The following is a 20448-nucleotide window of genomic DNA, read 5'->3' as shown; positions in this document are numbered from 1 at the left end:
AGACTGTCTGAAAACGTGCACCGTTATCCCCGTATTTGAATGATTATCACGTCTCCCCCCTATGACAGCTGGATTTCAGTGTGGTCGCACAGAACAATTAGAAAGACTTTTGATTTTTAGTTCTGATCTAGCATAACCCAACCCTTAAGGGGCTGACCATGAACTGCAGCATCCCTGATTCATATTCAAACCTTTCTTCATTTCCTGTCATCTCTTCACTGTCCTAGTCCTTTTCAAGCATTTTGTACATTTACGCACCCTCCAGGATGATAATGAATAACTTTGGTGATCCTTAACCTTTCATCTAGCGCCATCATCAAGTTAAAATTTCCATCCTTGATGTGACCCAGTAAGATGCATACTCTGAGACCACTCTATTGTGTCACATTTTTTTAAGGTAGCAAACAGGCAAAATGTCATAGTAATGTAAGACATGTAGCAAAACACTCAAAACAGCCTTAAACTCAAAAGCAGGCCACTGTCTTTATACACTTTTAAATTCCTGTGTAAAAAGTTAAACAATGTTATCAGGAATCACCAGATATTATCATTATTATTTAACGACTACTAATTTGCAATACGATCAGGTTCAGATATAATTCATGTGTTTCAATCATATAATCATGAATCATTATAGTCTCTGTAAATTGAAAAAAGCTTCCAGAAATGTATTCCTAGCAAATATTTACCCACGGTGTGCAATATGGTGCCCTTTGATGTGTTGACAGGATTCAAACTGATAACAGTGTCCACAACGAAAAACAATGAATGTTATTGAATGAATGTTATTGAATGAATACTAATATTGTGAAATTTAAGTAACTGTATATAAAAGCTGGTCTTTCTCTTGTCCAGCAGTACCACACAGAAAGGCAGAGACAACAGGCTGAAATTGTGCAGACAGAAGAGAATATATTTTTCCAACAGGTTTGCTCTCAGCCTCTTTTTTCTCATTGTCTTGTGTTCTGTGCACCACAGTCACCATGTCTCCCCTGCACTGATTATTTCTCACTCTGTATTTTCTTGTTGAAGGTCATCAACGTCAAAGTGATCTCCACCACCAGGATGCTGGCTGCTCTACTTGTTTGTGCCATGGTGGCTCTGACCAGGGCTGCAAATGGTGAGTATCGGTCTGAAGACATTTGTATTGTGTAGTTGTAAGCAACTTTATTCAAACACTGAAACCATTTATATTGTACATATTATTAAATGCACGAATACATAATGTGCTGACAAACATGTAATTTAACGCAACAAAAACCAAGGTAATCAATTCTGCATTACAAAGACAAAACACACTAAACTAGAAATGTGTTCAAAATTGAACACATTTCAATTTTGAACGGGAAAATAAATGGCCAAAAGAAAAAGGCACTCTTTTAAATATGCACAACATGTTTTTTTGGCTTAAAAAATTTAATGTGCTTTTCAAATGCAATTGTCTTATTTGTTCTGTTCTGTGCATCGACAGGTGACACGGGGAAAGAGGCTGTGATGACAGGGTCCAGTGGAAAGAATTTGACAGGTGCAGCAACGCAACTGTACACAGTAGACTATATGTTAACAGGGTTATTATATGGAAATTAGTTTGTTGAATTGATTTTCATTATTGACTATAGTTAACTGATTATTGTTCTTTTACAACATTTAAAAGCAGATGCAGAAACAGAGAAAAGCAAGGAAAAAGAAACTAAGGGAGAATTGCCATATTCATTTTTAGATACTATATTAGATTTAATTTTGTTAACAGTCTTCGATAGCACTGCATGACACTTTATTATTATTATATAGCCTATTTGTATTAAGCAGCTGTACACAGGTGGCGGGCCGGTCTGCGTTTCAAAGTCCTGGGCTGTTTTTTGGTCCCAGTCCGACCCTGCTGCGATCAGACATGTTACCCATTCTTCTCTCTTTGTCCTCAGAATGTCCCACTGATTGGAAGATGTTCAATGGTCGCTGTTTCCTTTTTAATCCATTACAATTGCATTGGGCTCACGCTCAGGTAATCAGAATGGATTCAGATTGCTTTTAAACTGTTCTGGTGGTATTGACTTGCATGCTCGGTTATTTGACATCTTCGTCTGACACGGCACATCTCCACTGTAGATAAGCTGCATGAAGGATGGGGCAAACCTTGCATCCATACACAGCCTTGAAGAGTATGCGTTTGTTAAGGAGCTGACAACTGCAGGCTTAATACCAGCATGGATTGGAGGCTCAGATTGCCATGTGGTAATATTTCACTACACAAGGTTTTGATGGTACTGATAGAATGAGAATGATTTATATTATACACTATTTTATTATACATATACTCTTTCTTTTCTGTTTTTTAGTCAACATATTGGTTTTGGATGGATAGTACAAGTATGGATTTTACTGACTGGTGCGCTGCACAACCTGATTTTACCTTAACTGAGTGCTGCATACAGATAAATGTTGGAGGTAAGTCACAACTCATTATTTTGCTTAAGAGCATACTATTAAATGACTGAAGGCAATAGTGTTGTTTCTGTGCATTTTGTAAGTTAAAATCACTAAGTAAATAATACACATGGCTTTGTTTAGAGTAAAACCGAATTGTCTTGAGGTTGATCTTGAGATCAATACTTTCTGCATTTCACATTTTAATCGTTTTGGTTCCTCAGTTCATACGTAGCTTTTGTCTTTTGTCTTTGTCTGTGAGTAGTGATGTGAGTGTGGCCTCGTTCAGGTTTTGGTTGGTGTAGAATTGCCTGACTTCTGTGTTTTTGGTGTTTACAGTTGGAAAATGCTGGAATGACACACCTTGTACCCATCTTCATGCATCAGTCTGCGCCAAGCCTGCCACCGTGATTCCCGAGGTGACACCACCATCAATCATGTGATTGTGTGTATGTTTGCATACTCTTCTGATTTTCATGTATCAAGTCAAATAAAAGGCTTGAACAAACTGGGCTGTGAGTCTGTCAGAGGTCTATTGTTCATCTACCTTCCTTCGAGTGCACACTCTGCATTACGGCATGTGATGTGACTTCTCAGTTCCTACATGTCAGAGACCCATTACTTATGTAATGCAGATTTAACTACAAAGTCAAATAACATTGCTTGTTAGGTCCGTGCATGAAGTATAACTCATATTCTGTTGTTCACGTTGTATAATGAAAAATGCCAGTTTATGGAGTATTGTACAATGTGCAATAACTGTGTAATGTCAGTCCTGAACAAGAAACTGAATTAAGGGAAAGGATAAAAAGGCTTAACTAAAGACATCAGAATGCTGGAATAGGCTATGACTTGTTCACTGTTTTAAAGAGAACATGTAAGCAGAAGTTACTTGGCTTCTAGGAAAGAGTTTGTAGATAGAATCTTGAGGTTTTCAAGCCATTCTGAGAAGTGACAGTCAGATGGCCACGTCCATGAGAATGACGTACAACCAAAACATTGTTTCAATGATAGTTTACATATAACAGATAACAAAATAAGCGATGGGAACAGCCTAGGCCTACTGTTGCATCTGAATTGCATACCATGCAATGTCACAATTAGCCATTCGACTAGGATACAACGTTCTTCAAAGGAATTTATTAAAGGATCTTAAACTAGATCTAGAAAGAGATCTGCCAGATAACACTCGTGCCAACATATTTCAAGGTTACCTAACACCCCCCACCTTTACCCTGTTTGGTTGACCATTCCAGCCAATTAAACCTGACTTCCCATCTGACCCCAATCAAATCAGAAGGCTTATACTGTACTTAATACCCACCCATTTTTCCCTTGGATCAACTGGGGTCACACCCTCTTATTTGAAATCACCTTGACACCTTGTAAACTATGTGTGGATCTACCCCACATTTAGTAAACCTTACACTAATTCAATGGGTTATCTGATAAATCCCTTTTTACTCATATACAAATATTGACCTATGTAAAAGTCTTGTTAATATCATATTAAAAAATGTATGCAAGTCTCTGACAGTTTGTAAATGAATCCACTCTTAATTTAACACTTTGCAGAAGTGGCCAATTAACAAACCTGGTACATTCAATATCACACTAAGATAAGTATTTATTTCCAAGTATTTCATCCCCCTTTCTTAGTTCTGTAAATAACATTTCACTTAAGTATCAATATTTCTTTGTTTTACTGTCAACTCGTTATTAAACTCATTCTACCATACGTCACCTTTAGTTGTCCTCCTGAAGGTGGGGCTGAACTCTTGTGATACAGAACACCTAGTTTTGCACTTTTCACTCAGCAGCTCTACATGAAGAGAAACATCTGCAGAACAGATCAAAGGCCTGCTGGAGGAGGGGACCAGTCCTGGGTCAAATGCATTCATCTAGGGTCTGCTTGATTTACCTCTGAGTTTACAGTTTCAAGGGACAGTTCCAACGGTTCAAATGAACTTTGTAAACCACATCAAGTGCGCTCTAAGTATTTGAAATATGATTCAGGGGCAGACGTAGTTTGGGATCCCAGTCTCATGGACATCCTCTTGCTGTATGGGTAGGCATCAGGGTTTGCATAGAGGAGGCCCAGATTTGATACTGTAACTAGCTGCACTCGCTGACATGGGTTTCAGAGATCTGTTTCTTGGTTGTGAAACAAAAACTGCTTCTGTTTGGGGCCAGTTGTTTAAGACTGCAGGAAGCCTAAGCCAAGATCACACCAATGTACGGTATACACCTCTACCTCCAGACACCTCTCTCTAATTATTCAGTTGTCCCAGTTACAATCAGATGTTAGAGGTTAGGAGGGCTGATTCTCCCCAGGCCTCAGGAAACCACGTACTGTACCGCTACAGCACAGGGATCTTAAACCACTGTGTTAATGGAGCCCAACTCACAGTTGTATAAAACACGCTCCATTGCTACCAGATGCTGCGTGTCTGCACACACTGTAGGCACATACACAGACGTGCGTGCACACAGGCACACGTAAACACACAGACACGCGACACACACACACACACACACACACACACACACACTACTAAACCAGGTTTATAAGAAAGAATGTGTGAAGGAAATGAAGAAAGGTGGTGGTTTTTCATTTACAGTATAGTGGAGGAGAGGGAAGGAGGGGTGGAAGAGTGGTGAGGGGGCAGGGGGATGGGAGGGTAAGGGATGGAGGGAGAGAGAGAGAGAACACACACAGATTCTATAAAACTGCACTGCAGTTATTCAGATGAGAGTCGAGTTGAACTGTCAGATGAGGAGGATATCTTTAAACCAGGTTCATTGTTTGGACAACATGTCAAACTACAACTGCAGTTCCCATACACACACACAAACATACACGTCTGTCCAATCCCACCCAAATGCACAACCAAGGTTAACAGATGAGGCTAGGCCTCCTTGCTTCGAAATACATGAAACACATGAAACATAACAAGGCCACAGTGAAAGGCCAAAGTTTTACAAGACCCTTTCCATTCTCTCTACTCTTTTCTCTCTTTCTTTGTCTGCCCCTTTCCCGCTCTTTCTCTGTTGACCTGTCAAGGCCGGTGTCCAAGTCATAGTCATAGTTCTTTCACCTGACCAGAACATAAACTTCTCAGAAGCACTGAAGAATTTAACAGTTCTTCCTTCCAGAACCTTCCGTTCCCTGGAGGATGATGACTTTAAGGAAACTTTGTAAACCTCGACCCTCCCAACCACCGCTCGCTCCCTCTCTTACTCCATCTCTCTCTCTCTTTCTTTCCCAATCTCTCTCACTCTCTCTTGAGCCTGCTTTTAGGATAAGCGGGACTTGCCAGAGTTGTAAATTCCTGTGGTGCATCTATCCATCTTCCCTCATAAAATATACACCCTTAAAGATTCATAGTTTTGCTGGAGTAGTTATTTTGGGTGGTAGAGATCGTTGAATTAATCCAATCTCCATATTGTATAAACGATCCCCTCCTTGTGATGAGACTATCAATGGTATTGATTGATATTATCCAAGGCAGAGAACACACAGTAGTTTAAACCCTTTCAGTAACCCCTAATCTAAGTCGTTCTGATCGTTCCATGTCGTTGCACATGTTCACCAGTAGACGGTGCTAGTGAGCCATGGTGGCAGCGCAGAGCGCTACAGAAAACCTGGAGAGAGCCTGCAACCTCCCTCTACCTCTGAAGCACCGGTGATGTGTACCAGGCCGCGTGGCTTCCTGAGGCCCCCCGGCCATTATCAGAGCAGACAGACCATCAGATAGCAGCCGTGATTGTGGTTAACCATGGGTTATTGGAGGAGGCGAAGGAGAGAGAGCTCTGCTTATCGGGGAGGGAGCCTCCCGTCTCAGTATTCGCCTGTGGCTGGGCCATGGAGGAACACACCCTCCATCAGCACACTTTGTGGTGCAGCGGTCAGGACAGAGATGGGTAATAGTGGGTGTTAACTGTGTCGATGGGCCTAGCTAGGGCGTCCGGAGGCTTCTCTGTGTCTGCGTTCCTTCCACTGTGAGGAAGGGGGGAAGGAGAAGTGGGAGAAAAGGACTGTCTGATGGATGTCAATACAGTCTTTCCATCTAGCAGAGAGAAAGAGAGAGAGGGAGAGAGAGAGAGACAGAAAGAGAGAGAGAGAGAGAGAGAGAGAGAGAGAGAGAGAGAGAGAGAGAGAGAGAGAGAGAGAGAGAGAGAGAGAGAGAGAGAGAGAGAGAGAGAGAGAGAGAGAGAGAGAGAGAGAGAGAGAGAGAGAGAGAGAGAGAGAGAGAGAAAAAAAGTTCTCAGCCTGGGCAGTGGCTCCATCTTTCCAAGAACAACACCAATAACGTCTTCAGGAGAGAGCCGTTGGGGAGGGAAGGCCTGCATGTGTGGATCTTTTTCACGCTCTCAATCCTATTTCCTCCCATCGCCTTCCCATGTTCAGTTTTTCCTGCTTCTCCCCGCACAGCGCTTGGCTTTAACTGCTCTCAGTTATTGCCCCCTCTCTCCGCTGTGTCTCTGAACTTCGTGTGAAGTTCCCCAAATTGCGGGCGGTAATAAAATATTATATTTCCATGACTGGGTCTTGTGACAGAGGGTCTGCCGTGAGGATAGCAGTGTTCCTTCCTTCCATTGGCTAGAATCTCTCTTTCTGCCATTACCTCATTGTAATAACAGCACCATTATTCTCTCTAACGAAGACGCCATCCTCAGCTTTGATGACAGGGCCCGCCCCAGATCCAGGAGGGTTATGTGTCTCTGTCGGAGGCTGATGCCCCAGGATACAGTTGGGCTGTCACCAAGCTTTTCTGGAGAAATGTGTTTTTTTCTTATGATGATGGATATTGGTGTGTATCCATGTCCTGTCTAGATGTTTGCGTGTGGATGTGTGTGTGTGTGTGTGTGTGTGTGTGTGTGTGTGTGTGTGTGTGGATGAGTGTGTGGGTTAATTTCATTAATCAGAGTTTCAATCCTTTTCCTGTTGTGGGGGAAAAGAAAAAGGTTTGGTCTTTTGTTACCACAGACATGGGAGTATTTGGATTAGGAGCTATTAGTAGACACGAAAGAGATCGCTGTTGAGAATGCTACAGAAGAAATATCTACATTCAGAGTCCACAGGATATAAGTGTGTTGTTTTAAGATACAGGCTAGATCACTGAGACATGTGTTTTTAGGCTGTGCGATGGAGAGAGGATAAATATTGAATAGATATTTGCCTCTCCAGTTCCGCGGTCATTTAGTATTATGTTCACCACAGTTACGCCATTCATATATCGTGACAGGCGTCCAAGTATTCTGGGGGTTTCAATATTTATGGTCAGTATTGTTGTCTCTCTGGCTGAACTCTGTTCAACATTGGTTTTGAATCCTGCTTTTCATGGCTCAGAGCAACATTTGGACACGTCCAGAAAAGAGAGGTTAGAGGGGGCTGTGAGAGAGTACGAGAAAAGGGGGATCGGCAGGAGGAGAGAAAAAGAGAGAGAAAGAGAGAGAGACAGAGTCAGAGAGAAAACAGAGTGAGGTGAAAGAAATAGGACAAAAGAGAGTTTAAAGTAAAACGTGGAAAAATACATTGGAACAACCACCATGATTTCCCTGGCTGAGGATAGCTGCTTGGTTAACAACCATGTTGATTGTTTGGTGACACCTTTTTCCCTGAGCCCCAGTCATTCATTGGCCACTGTGCTAATCATGTGAAGGATGGTCTCCCCTTGGTTCAATACAGCACCATTAACCACAGTCCCGCAAAGACACACACAGCAGGATACCCCAAGTCTTTGTGATGCTGTTTATCGAAGGGAGCAACATTTCTACAAGGGCCCCCAAAGCATCATGGGTGGTCAAGATGGGCCCCTGTTGCTAACTGCCCCTGGCACACCTCCCGCCTCACAGACACACCCCCGCTGCTCCACAAAAACAAACTGCTCAGAAATGTGTTTTGTGCTCTGATTACATACTCTCATTCCTCTGGCAACCCCGCGTTGGCCTGGCAACACATGTCATATTGACCAGGAGGGGACATTTGTTTGAGTGTCGTGTAGCATCCCTTTTGAACAGGATGTTTGTGGGCAAGGCCGGTTCGCAGATTGTTGTCTCCACAAGCCCCCGATGCTCAGCAGTCAACAGCCTCCCTGCATCCTGGCTCTGGATAAGTGTCTGCTAAATGACTAAATGTAATGTAAATGTAATGATAAAGAGAGACTGGCACCACAGCACAGGGAGACTGGAGACCCTGACTTTCCAGCTTTGAGAACACCTTCAAGTTCTGAGACCTTTTTGCACCCCCTTAAAAACCCTCTGGTATCTCAAAGCCCTGTTTGGATAGCTTGAACGTGATACTTTGTGTTTGCTAAGTCTCTGGCCTCTCTTTAAGAGCGGAGAGCCCCAGAAATTACAGACGGGCCTTTTAACCCTAAGGGAGAGGAGTACAGATGTCACTCTCAGCTAAAAGACCACCTCTTTGCTTGACAGACAGTCCCTCAGTCCTGACTCCCTCAATGCGTTGACAAAGATAATGGAGACAGAGTCCCTCTGCAGTTGCATACCGGTTCATTTCAGCATGGTCTGAGTTGGAGGAGATGGAACAATAACATTCTGGTTAATGTCAGCCTAATGTGGTGAGGACCGCTTCACTTCCCTCAATCTCTTCAAAAGACCAGGTTGGGAGTAGGCAGTGATACAAATATAGAGGAGAATAGATCAGAAAGGGGGGGGGAGGGCAGGAAGAGAAAATAAGAGTTTGAATAGAAGATACAGGATGAGAGTTTAAATAAAGACCTTCAATAGGTTGTCTAAAAGGAGGCAACTTAGAGTAGTCTCATCTTCATTTCTCCTGTTCAGCCAAGCGCAAAGTCTTTCTATTTGGAGTTAGCTTTGTGTTATTGGTGAGGGAAGTTAGCAGGTGCGGATCGGGCTGGTTAAAGGCGGTGTTTAATGGTCCAAGACAGGCCGGCAGAGATAGGAAGAGACCTGGGGTTGCATGTTTACAGGGCAGCTGTGTAACTGCACCCTTGCTGTGGGCACATGAGGATATGTAAAAGGATGTCACTGTGAAAGCTTACAGGCTGGCTTCCTTTTACTGTGGTCAGACATGGTGGAGGGTCCCTCTCATGCTCACACAGACACATGCACGTACACACGCACACACACACACACACACGAGTGGACACGTGCATTGACACAGTCACACACACGCGTGCAGTCACACTCACTTCCGAAGAGACTACAGGGCGGGAGCAAACTGTTGAGCAGTGCTCCAGAAGCTGTCAGAATGACTCAGGAGTAAAATTACTTTTTTCCCCACTGCTTTCAGGACAATAAAGTTCCACAACTGCAGCGTGCATGAATTAGCTGAAATTAGCATGGTTGGTTGGTGGAGTTACTTGTAAAAATGTCACCTCCACTTTGCAATTGTTTATCTGTAGGCTGTAAAATGCATGAGAAAGTATGTGTGTGTGTGTGAGCGGGTGAGTGTGTGTGTTCATGTGTGTGCACATTAACTGCTTGCCTATTTCACAATCCATTAGATGGGTAATACGCAGACAATTTCAAATAGTTTTCGAAACCATCAATTCATAATGTCTGTGTTTACGATGTTATGTCGTAAACATTTAGTCTGTAATGAACATTCTTGCATACGGTACATAATGTCTGTTCCTATGTTTCTTTGTACACAGGAGTCTCTCTCTCCCTCTCAGTGGTTTAGAGTGGGTGCAGACTCGACAGAGTAATTATGAAACGTGGTATGGCATGGGGTGGTATAGCACGCTCACAAACACACACATCCAAGCACAAACACGGCCACCACGCAGACCAACACGAGGTAGCAGGTTAGCCAGCTCGGTGTGGTTGTGGTTTGCCCCTGCATGCAACACTCAGGGCTTGTTATGGAGACCAGGGGTAAAGAGAACCTCTCAGCACTCTCTCAACCGCTCCCAAAGCATCAGAACAGAACACATCTATTTTTGCTTCATCTTTTGTGTTTATGTGTTTTGCCCCCAGGCCCTATACGTCTCCCCGGCTCTCTGCCCTTATTTGTTTTCTCTCTGCAGCCAATTAGAGTTAATATGATAGACATGACTAAAGCACATGAAAGCCTTCGGCGGCCACTGACTAAAGGCAGCAACTGAACTGTTCAAACAGGTGGTGGGGACGTGCAGCTCTTGAGCAAGATCCAGGGCAGGAAATTGTCAACAGTGTCTGATGCAGCGTACCGACTGCCTTTGAAATCAAGAAGAGGCGAGAGACAATTTGGAAAGGGCTTCTGCAGATTCTGTCTTTCTGTGGGTTTGCTGCTACGACTCCAATCGCAGGTTCACACACACACACACGCACACACACACACACTGTACACACACGTCTCCGGCAGCATGGTGGTCCAGGGTTAGAAAGACAGCACAGAGAGCCACACGAAGACGAGCCTCCAAGGGAGATTTAGAACTAATCCAAGTTCTCGCTTCTCAACACACCACCTCAAAGAGCAGTCAAAGCCCACTGAGAGCCACACGCCACAGGACCGACTGCCATGGAAGGATGGTGGGATGCAGGGAGCCAGGAGGGAGAGAGATGAGGGTAAAATCCACACACACTATTGATGTTCAGGTCTTCAAAGCATCGTTGAACCTGCAAATCTCTTCAGGCTGATCCCCGAAGCGTAGAGTAGCTGTGTCTACCCAGAAAAGGGAAGGTAGCACTCACAAGAACATTCTTTCTGCTTCTCTCCATCTCTCTGCGTGTGTAAGTATGCGTTTGTGTGTGTGTGAGAGAGAGAGATATCTTGTGAGTTCTCTGGGAAGTAATTTTAACTATGTATTAAGATCGGAATTTTTTGGAATGACTGTATTCCAAGGCATTTACACAACTATGTCTCAGAGCTCAGATTATCTACTGGATCAGGGATAGTACTTAAATTTGCGTTTGAAAAAGGAACATCCTTCTTTCAGTTCATAGAGGGCAATGATAAACTGTGTTTTTATATGATAGGAATGTGTCTGCTAATAGAATGAATTAAACAAACCCATTCGGGATGGGGAGGCCTTGCTTTGTTCACGTTGTCCTCTATAAAGTTCTGTCTCTTAACTCTCCTCCTTGGATCCTCATCCTTCACTCCTCCCTCACCCCTGCCTCACCCTCTCTGGTGGACTAAAGCAGTCAGATGCCTCTCATTAACTCCATAGTGGGTGGGTGTGTGTGTGTGTGTGCGCGTGTGTGTGTGAGTTTTTTGACCGGTTCCTCCCCTGGCTAATAAAACATTCATAGGAGGGCGAGAATTCCGATGTATGGTTTCACTGTGTCTGAGAGAACCAGGATCCTGTGGAGAACCCGTAGGGAGAACCATTCTGTCTGCTAACAAAGAACCTCTGTTCTAGGCCATGCAGACACACACTCGCTACTGCTGCTAAGATAATCAACATGTTTAGTCTCCCTATTACTATAAATGACCTCAGTACATGGTTGTATACCATGTGTAGCGCATATCAGTTTGTGTTTTTTCAATGAAGAAGTAATAGTAGTAGGTGTAGTAGTAATTGTAGTTGAGCTGTGTGCGTATGTAAACAGCCTAAATATTTTCTTTTTGTTTACGCCATTTCCTTCACCATAGGGCTTCTCCTCATCTAGTCTGAGGTTGAACTTTCATAGAGTCAGTTCCTATGGGAATAAATCTTCCACTGCGGGCCGCCAGAAATCATTTAGCTACTGTAATTATTGACTTTCACAGTGCCCGAAACCTGGCCTGTGTACCTGGCGTCCTGTCAAACACAGCTATTTGATGGGCTAAAAGTTACTCGTAAAAAAAAAGTCCTGGAAAAAAAAGGATCTAATTATTTCATGTAATTAAGTGCAGGTTTGGGGTATTCAGAAGTGATCTTTTTGAATCTTATAAAATCCAGCTCATTTCATATTTCAGATCTCAATCACATCGAGCTGCGGGTCAGACACTGAAGTCACACACAGGAGCCACACACACACACATACACATGCACACAAGTGCATACACACACCAACACAAATACAGATGTGCAGCACTATACACCAACAGTAACCTTTATGAAACCCTTTGATAATATATTCCTGCAGTCAGGCTATTACTGGGTTTTGTCATGCTTCTTTGAACATACTCAGGAAGAATTTTCAGGGAGAATAATCCAAATATCTATGCTAATTGGACAAGACAGGTATTATTTCTAAATAAAACATCCCCTTTAATGGAATAATTATGCTCTATATATATGGTTCCCAAGAAAACACCTCAACTCTAAATTTCCTGATTTGAGCTGAGGGCCTTAAAGGTGATGTCATGCTTCCAGAATTCTAGGGAGTAGTCAGTCTTGAAGCAGATCTAGAATTGCATGACACTCTGCTGTAAAACCTAAATCCTATGTTGTGCCAGGGAAGTCTCACCCGTTCTCTCCAGCCAAGACAGTCTGGCCACAGCAGCCTGCTCGGGAGGGTAAATGAGTCTGTGCATAGGGTAATGTCTAGTCTGCTTCGCTGCTTTCACACCTTGAGAAATAGGGCCTCCCTCTCCTGTTTCTCCTACACATGCTCTCATGCATGCCATGCACACCTGCAAACACGCACACATACATGTACACACACACACACATACAAGCATAGAAACACACACACACAAACACACATCCTGACAAACCCACACAGGTCAGGCAGGGAACACGTCATAACCAGACTTGGCATGTTTTGAACCAAATGATGACAAATTTGGTGCCTCTCAGATTGCCCCTCCTGTCAAGTCCAGGCCTGGTTCTGCTGTCAGCTCAGATCCTCTAATGGTGTTAAATTGTCCCGAGGTGACGTTCAGGACCACTTAAACAGTCACACACAGTCATCAACACAGTGTCAGATAACCTTGCATGGTGTATTTGCTACCTACTCACTGAAACAGGCCCTGCTCACCTGGTTCTAATACTGCCTATCCTTTAAATGGGCCTGTTGCCACAGAGATAAACACTGAGCAAAGCGGCTTTTTGCGAAGAGCTCAGAGAATATACTAACTAAGATTGCGCTGGTATGTTGGATTACATTGGATTCTCTCCTCTCTCTCTCTCTGAATGATTCATCCATGTGTATATTTACATCAGGTATACTGTAGCAGGAGACTAAGTCAAACATTTAACCAGTTCTTATTATTCATGCTGTCTGACACATTATACTCTACATACACATGCAACCACTTCAGTTCAAAAAGCCGTTCCGCTGTCTTGATTTCAGGTCTACAGGGGTCATGATGCCAGAAGATGACACAAATCGGCTCCCCAAGAACTTTGTCTGGCAAAATGAAAGAAATACTCTCTCTCTCTCCTTCTTTTAGCTCTGGCTTCCTTACAGTGGACGCTGCCAGGTCGCAAATTAACATTGATTTAGGAACAACAGAAGCTCTTTTGTCTCGACCATGTGTTTTTTTTCTCTCCGACGTTGAGCGCTTGGCTGTCCGGCTTGTTATTTTTCCACGCATAAAACTTTCACGATGAAGTAAAGCAGCGTACGGTCCGCTGTGGGGACGAGGTCCGGCCGACGTGCTTCTCAGCTTTGGCTCCTATCGTCAATGAACTTGACTGACTGCCTGAGTGCACAGGCAGGCTCACTACAGCTACCTAATCTCCCTGATATAAAACTACACTGCTTAAACTATCAGTTAGTATTCGGTTGAGGAAGGTCCCCCACTGTTCCCTGAAAGGACTTAAAACGTCAAAAACAGCAGAATATGAATATCGGGTATCAATGTTAAATAGACCTTTGACTGAAAAACAACATCCACACTCCAGACACACTTCATCAGCCGTGGTCCGGTATGAATTATAAACACTGACACAGGGAACCTAACCCTGTAATGTCTGTGAATGGTGTGCATGTGTGTGTATGTGTGTGTGTGTGTGTGTGTGTGTGTATAGCCTCCTGGTAGTGATAATCAAATATATCAGCTCCAACTGTTGAGTCTCCACTGGTCCTGCTGTGAAGGGCTGCATGTGTTTTACTGACCCACATGAATCTGGATGTGAATACCCACAGGCTGCCTCATAACTCTAGCCCCAGCCCCAGCCCCAGCCCCAACCCTCAGTCTAAGATAAGTTAAGCTCAGTTTAAGCTAGTCTGTCTTTCTGTCTATGTATTTTCCATGACCACAGGGTTGAACAGGCTTAAGTGGACAGGTGCGATGCAGGCAGGCAGGTACAGTGGCTAAGAGCATGCTGGATGCTTGGAGACCTTGAGGGTGACCACTAAAGACCAGCGTAGCAGCTCATCTCAGAAACCTTCAGCTCATCATACTGATCTCTGGGAACACTACACCAGAGGGGCTTAAAAGGTGGTTTGAATGCTCTCCGTTTCTCAGACAATCTCATCTCACAGCCCAACCAACTATTGTCTGTGTATGGTAACAATCAAACCTGTAGCCTACAATCATGCTCCGGGTTCTTATCGGGAAATTCATGAGAATCCATGGCCAAATCCTCCACCTATTTTGTCATTGGCTGAATACGAGGCCATAGAGGATGACTCCCCCACGGTGCATGATGTCACAGTGGTGGAATACAGTGGGACACAGTTGGGGAGGCGGCCTATTGTCTCCTAGGGGACCTATTCCCTCAATATTGTTTCTACACGACCTTTTCTTATGCTTTAAATCCCAGCCATGGCATCCCCTGCTGAGTGAATGGGCCCAAGGGATTATAGACCGCCCCATACAATCTATGGACAACTCTCCTAACACCAGCAACTAACAGCACACAATGCTGGCCAGGCACTCTTGTGCTTTTGTGAGGTGCTATTCAAAACCAGGTCCATCGAGGGGGTTGAAATCTGACAGTTGGTCTGGAGACACATTCTTCAGTTATGAGGCCATTTGAATGGAAGGCGTAAACACTTGTTGATGGTTAAATGTTACCCAACCTTTCCCCTAAATCTTATATAGTCATGAGAAAGTGGCTGCCTGTTAAAGTGGGAGTCTAAAGTTACATTTTTGTATACTTCTTTTGTGACAAGATAGACGTTGAAATTAATCAAAGTTACATGTTGAAATTAGTCTCTTACCCTTGGGGCTGTTTGGAGAGGCAGTATCAGATGTCTTGAGTGAAGCTGGCTCTGTGTTTGACTGACTTCACCCCCTCATAACACACAGGCAACATGAAAGACACAAGGTGAATTGCGAGGTGAGACTTTCTGTGGTGGGATAAAAGCAGCAGGCAACCTTCACACTTGTCTGGGAGCGTTTTCCAGATATTAGATGCTTGGGGTTCACGTCAGGGTCAAACGATCGTTCTCAGCAATTTGAGAGGGTGTGTAACAGAAATGCTCTGCAGAGGTTGTAATTACAGATACAAGTTACAGATACAAGTCACACAGACCAAACATAACATTAGCACCAGTCAATGTTGGCTCTCTGTCATGTCTGTGTACTGTTTGTGTGTGCACTTTGTCACTACCAATGTGATGTTCAACTTCCACCTGATCTTAGACAATCAAGCATTCAGTCATCGAATCACTATCCTAAATCCTAAACAACTTTCTACACAACTATGTGAGATTTAAGGGTCAGGTGACATTGAAACAATGAAAATATTGCTTTCAATCACTGTCAGTTGTTTCTACCACAACACTGTGGTGACACGGAACAGAAGCTGAATGAACAGTCCCAACCAGTGGGTGTAACGCCTGAGACAGAGACTCCCTCATCCCTCCATCCTGAGGGGAACTAATGGTGAGTGACAGGGAGACAGAGATGAAAGCTGGCCTGCTGCAGAATAGAGGGGGTGGGATAAGGGGGCGGCTTGTCGAGGGGGGAGATGGAGCTCATATCAACCATGACTGCCAGAGGGAAAACCACCTTAGTCAGGACTGGATGGACTGGATGCAGTAGGAGCTGAACTCTCAACTTTTCTGCTCATTACCTTTGCTTTTTTCGTTTTCTCTGTTGCCTATTGTTTGATTTCTCTCTCTCTCTCTCTCTCTCTCTCTCTCTCTCTCTCTCTCTCTCTCTCTCTCTCTCTTCCTCCAAAGATTCCCTCAGTGCTTAGTTGCCTGATAAATACAACACCAGATCTTAAACAACACATCACAGTGATGGGCCATGTTCATGTAGACAGTCTTTGACAGAGATCAGGATCCCTTTAAACCCCAGAATTCCTTAATCAAGCATTCCTGTATGGATGCATGAAAAGAGACCATTTATAGACATGAAAAAGGGCCCATTTTGGCAGACTTTAGGTGTGAGGGCCAAGGAAAACAGTTTTGCTAGGCCAGAAAACTCTTGTCTGCAACACGTAAAGCTAATTCCATTCTTTCTCTCATGAAAAGAGATGAGAAAAACTGCCAAAACTTGCTGGTAGCTAACATACCGTGTCCACATGCATGTGTGACTGACTGAGGCATAGACATAATGTATCACTGGGGATGAATGTAGGGCTTAAGGGCAAATCTCATCACTGTTGCACTGGGGCCAAAGGCAAGTAAGGAGTGAATTACACACTGTTGGGGGAAAAAAAGAGTGTGAAAGAAATAGAAAGAGAGAGAGAGAGCGAATGTCAGAGAGAGAAAGAGTTTGGTTGATGCCATCACTCCATTTGGTGCATTAATGTGGAGTGTAATAGTCTTGCTGACTGAGGGATGATGAGAAAGCTGCACTTCCTGTTTCGGGAGCTCTTAATGTGATTGATAACAGTGAGGATGGAAGACAACGCTCTATGGCCAATCAGGCTTTCCCCATGTCATCGCAGGCATAAACAAAGATAGGCCAGACTGACTGTTATTGTGACCCCCCCCCCCCTCTCCAACCCCAGCCAGAAGTAGATACAGATGGATTTTAGAAACCAGCTGCTGCCTGGAGCCGGCCTCACCCCCCGTCGTCCAAACAGAAGCCTAACATGTGTATAATGGCTGTAACAAAATACCACCATCCATTCATCATAACTGACGACCACATCAAACTTGCTTAGTCTTTGGATGCACATCTGAGAAGATGTATTAGCAACACAATTAACCCCAACTGCCTTCTGCGTGACGAAAACAACGCAAAGCTTTAGAAGAGTGATATTCATGACTTAACGACAGCATGAAAATAATATGAGGTACTACAGGAGGACATTCTTCCCAGTAAATTGATTGTATGGATGTAAAAGTGTGTCAAAATTAAATTGAGAAGCTTTCCATGGTTAAAAGTACACGTTTGGGGTAATTATGTCATGGTATGCTTCTGGCAAATGTACTGTTGGGTTACTGTAACTGTTCTGAAGACAAGGCCAAACCACTGGTTTCCCTCTCTCCCAAAGCACTCTGGGATTTCCCCGACACCTTAAAAAAACATTACCATTAAAACAAAAGATACCTCAGGTCATCTCTCCCCACGGAGATGTTGGCCAACACAGCTCAGGCCTAATTGAGTGCTTCTGAAGAGAGAAATCCAGTAATGGCTCTCCAAACTGTTCCTCTAATTGGGACACTTGAGGTGGTAAAAGCGTCTGAGGCTGAGGAGAGATTCATCATGTTGATCGTTGGCCCTGAACCTGCCCTGTGCGTGGGGTTATGGGTTTGGTTCCTGCAGATGCTAGTGGGTCTCCTGAGAGCGAACTTAACCGCTAGACTCATTCTGCTGGGAGCCGCTCGTTACCTCTGGAAGCGAAGCCCATATCTGAACTCTGGTGATAAATGACTCATATCTGCTCTGCTCTGGCAGTCTGTGGCACAGGGTCAAGTCAGCAGTGCATTTTTGAGACTGAGAAGAGAAACCTGGCGAGATGACACTGGGTCTGTGGAACACAAACACATTCACACACGCACAGACACACACACACACACAAAAATGTAGATGATTCTCTGTCAGCAAGCTGCCCAGGTGAGGGATGGTTAAACGAAGCCAGCCTCACTTCAACCTCCATTTTCTTTTTTTGACTTATAAACCCTAACAATTCTCAATGATTTGCACTCGTAAATTTGTCACATACAGCTTAACTTTTCCAGTAGACGTTCCATCTTCTGTTGGCATTGGCCACCATGCTGTATGTTAATTCCTGAGACATCCGGATATCTCTAGGAAAAGGAAGGAGAGAGCAAGAAGGAGAGAAAGAAGGAGAGAGAAGGCTTGAGAGGGAAAACAGAACGAGAGAGAGAGTGTGAAAGCGAGAGAGTAGGGGGGTTCTTTCTGTGTTTCTCTACAGCAGTCAGTTGTCAGAGGGACATTGATGTGAGCTGAACTAACTCTCTCTGTGTGTCCATGAGGGTGGTATGGCAGAGGACCCAGACTGTGGGGGAGGACTGTGAGATCACACACCAGCAGTCTGGCAACGTTCAGATGGAGTGAGGGTTTCATGGTCCTACTCCTCCTCCAACAACGACGATAGACAGACAGACATCCATGACTAAATCTGTCAGACTGTTTTTTTTTGTGTGTTTTTTTTTGTGTGTTTTTTTTTGTTGCTGCAGCCAGCTGTAAGAAAACAAGTGGAAGTGGGGATGAGGAAGGAGGTAGGAGGATGGGGAAGGATTGAGGGAGGAGGATGGGGTGAAAGCCAAAAGCAACATGGCAGACTCGGCTTGCTGTCTTTCAGCCCTCTCCTGATGATGAGGACCCCAGGCAAATATTCCTTGAATGAGAGCATATTTCAGCCCCAACCTCATCTTTCTAGCAGAGGTGCTTCGTGCATGATGTCATAGAGGATAAGATATAGTAAATGGGTCTCGCTGTGCGTGAATGAGGACAATGTCTGGTTCTGTTGCACAGATTACAAACGCAGGGTTTCTGTGAATACAATAAGCTGAATGATTAATATGGCCTGAGGTAGCTTATTGGATGGACCGACAACAGTGACTGATTCATGTGGAGAGTCACTGAAAGTTAGGTTGAAGGAGATGCCTTGACTTGGAGCTATGTACTGATTTATGGTCATATTGGCGTTGATTGATACACAGAATCATGATTAATTATGAAGCACAAATAATTAAGATGCAAGAATTATATTGGGAATAACCAAAAAAAAGCTGAATAACAACTAAGAGCCTCTTTCAGCTAATAACACTAATCTAACACAGGACAGGAGTCTTTCTGTCAGGAAGAACAGCTCCTTGATCACATGATGATAGCTGATACCATCTTGACCTGCTTTGTAGAGAGAGATAACATTATGACAGACCAACGTCTGGGTAAGTAGGTAGCCAATGGTCAAAGCCAGTCTTATCTCTGATGTAGGACACGATACAAAAGTGTCACGGTGTGAAAGAGCTCCAGTGATGGTTGTTGAGGCCAAGAGAAGGCATTTTAATAAGCGTCTGACCCCCAGCAGGCCCTGGTAACTTGTCTGTCGCCACCTCCATGACAGGGCAGCCATTGTTCTACTGACTAGGGCCCAACCTGTTGGGAGTCTGGTAAGGGACCATAAAGGTGTAGCTAAATCCTGAATCAGGAACATGGAGAGTGAAATACAATGAATCATTGAAAGCACTTTGTAAATAATTTTGCCATGCCCATAGAAAACCAAATCTGCAGATTTTTTTTTATTTTACAAATTATTCTCTAAAATAATTATTTAAACTCATTGAATTTCGGTAAGTAGATTACAGTCACCCATATAGAGATTCTAAAATCGAAACTCAAACTATAAAAATGACTTAAATGACAATGTCAATTTACAATATTGACGTGAAGTTGTTCAGACATTCAAAGTTACTCACGGTTAGTCATGCCCATTGGCGCACAGCAGAATTGTATCATTCTAGTGGGAGAACTTTGCAGTACTCTCGTTGGCTGATTGCTCCTGGCGTCACCATCTGTCATGGTTATAGTAGACTACCTCCAGCAGTAAGCAGAGTCAAGTGTAGACTGTAAACTCTGAATGTCTCTGTCTATAATTTGAGGATTAACTCTGATAACGCACGCTGTCTTTCCTTGATAAGACGGGTCATCACGTGCAAACGATCCATCGCATTCTGCACTGGAAATTCCGTGAAAGCACATGAATTTGTATCCGCTTTAGGTTGTATATGCAACATTGCTAAATTTAGTTAAATAAATAGAAAAACATTTGATGGACTAAGACATCTTTGCATTTAAAA

The 20448-nt window shown here is 43.7% G+C and overlaps 1 protein-coding gene across 1 annotated transcript; it reads left to right on the top strand.

The window, feature by feature from the left end:
- The first annotated feature begins 871 nt into the window (after positions 1-871).
- LOC136950799 (type-2 ice-structuring protein) lies at positions 872-2932 on the top strand. Its single transcript, XM_067245270.1, has 7 exons — positions 872-927; positions 1033-1120; positions 1472-1525; positions 1923-2002; positions 2107-2232; positions 2337-2445; positions 2764-2932. The coding sequence occupies exons 2-7, from the start codon at positions 1066-1068 to the stop codon at positions 2865-2867; spliced, it is 528 nt and encodes a 175-aa protein (XP_067101371.1). The 5' UTR covers positions 872-927; positions 1033-1065; the 3' UTR covers positions 2868-2932.
- Positions 2933-20448: the final 17516 nt, after the last annotated feature.

The sequence above is a fragment of the Osmerus mordax genome, chromosome 10, assembly GCF_038355195.1.
Source record: "Osmerus mordax isolate fOsmMor3 chromosome 10, fOsmMor3.pri, whole genome shotgun sequence".
Taxonomy (NCBI): Eukaryota; Metazoa; Chordata; class Actinopteri; order Osmeriformes; family Osmeridae; genus Osmerus; species Osmerus mordax.
The sequence above is the reverse complement of the archived record's forward strand: the minus strand, read 5'-3'. Positions and strand labels throughout refer to the sequence as shown.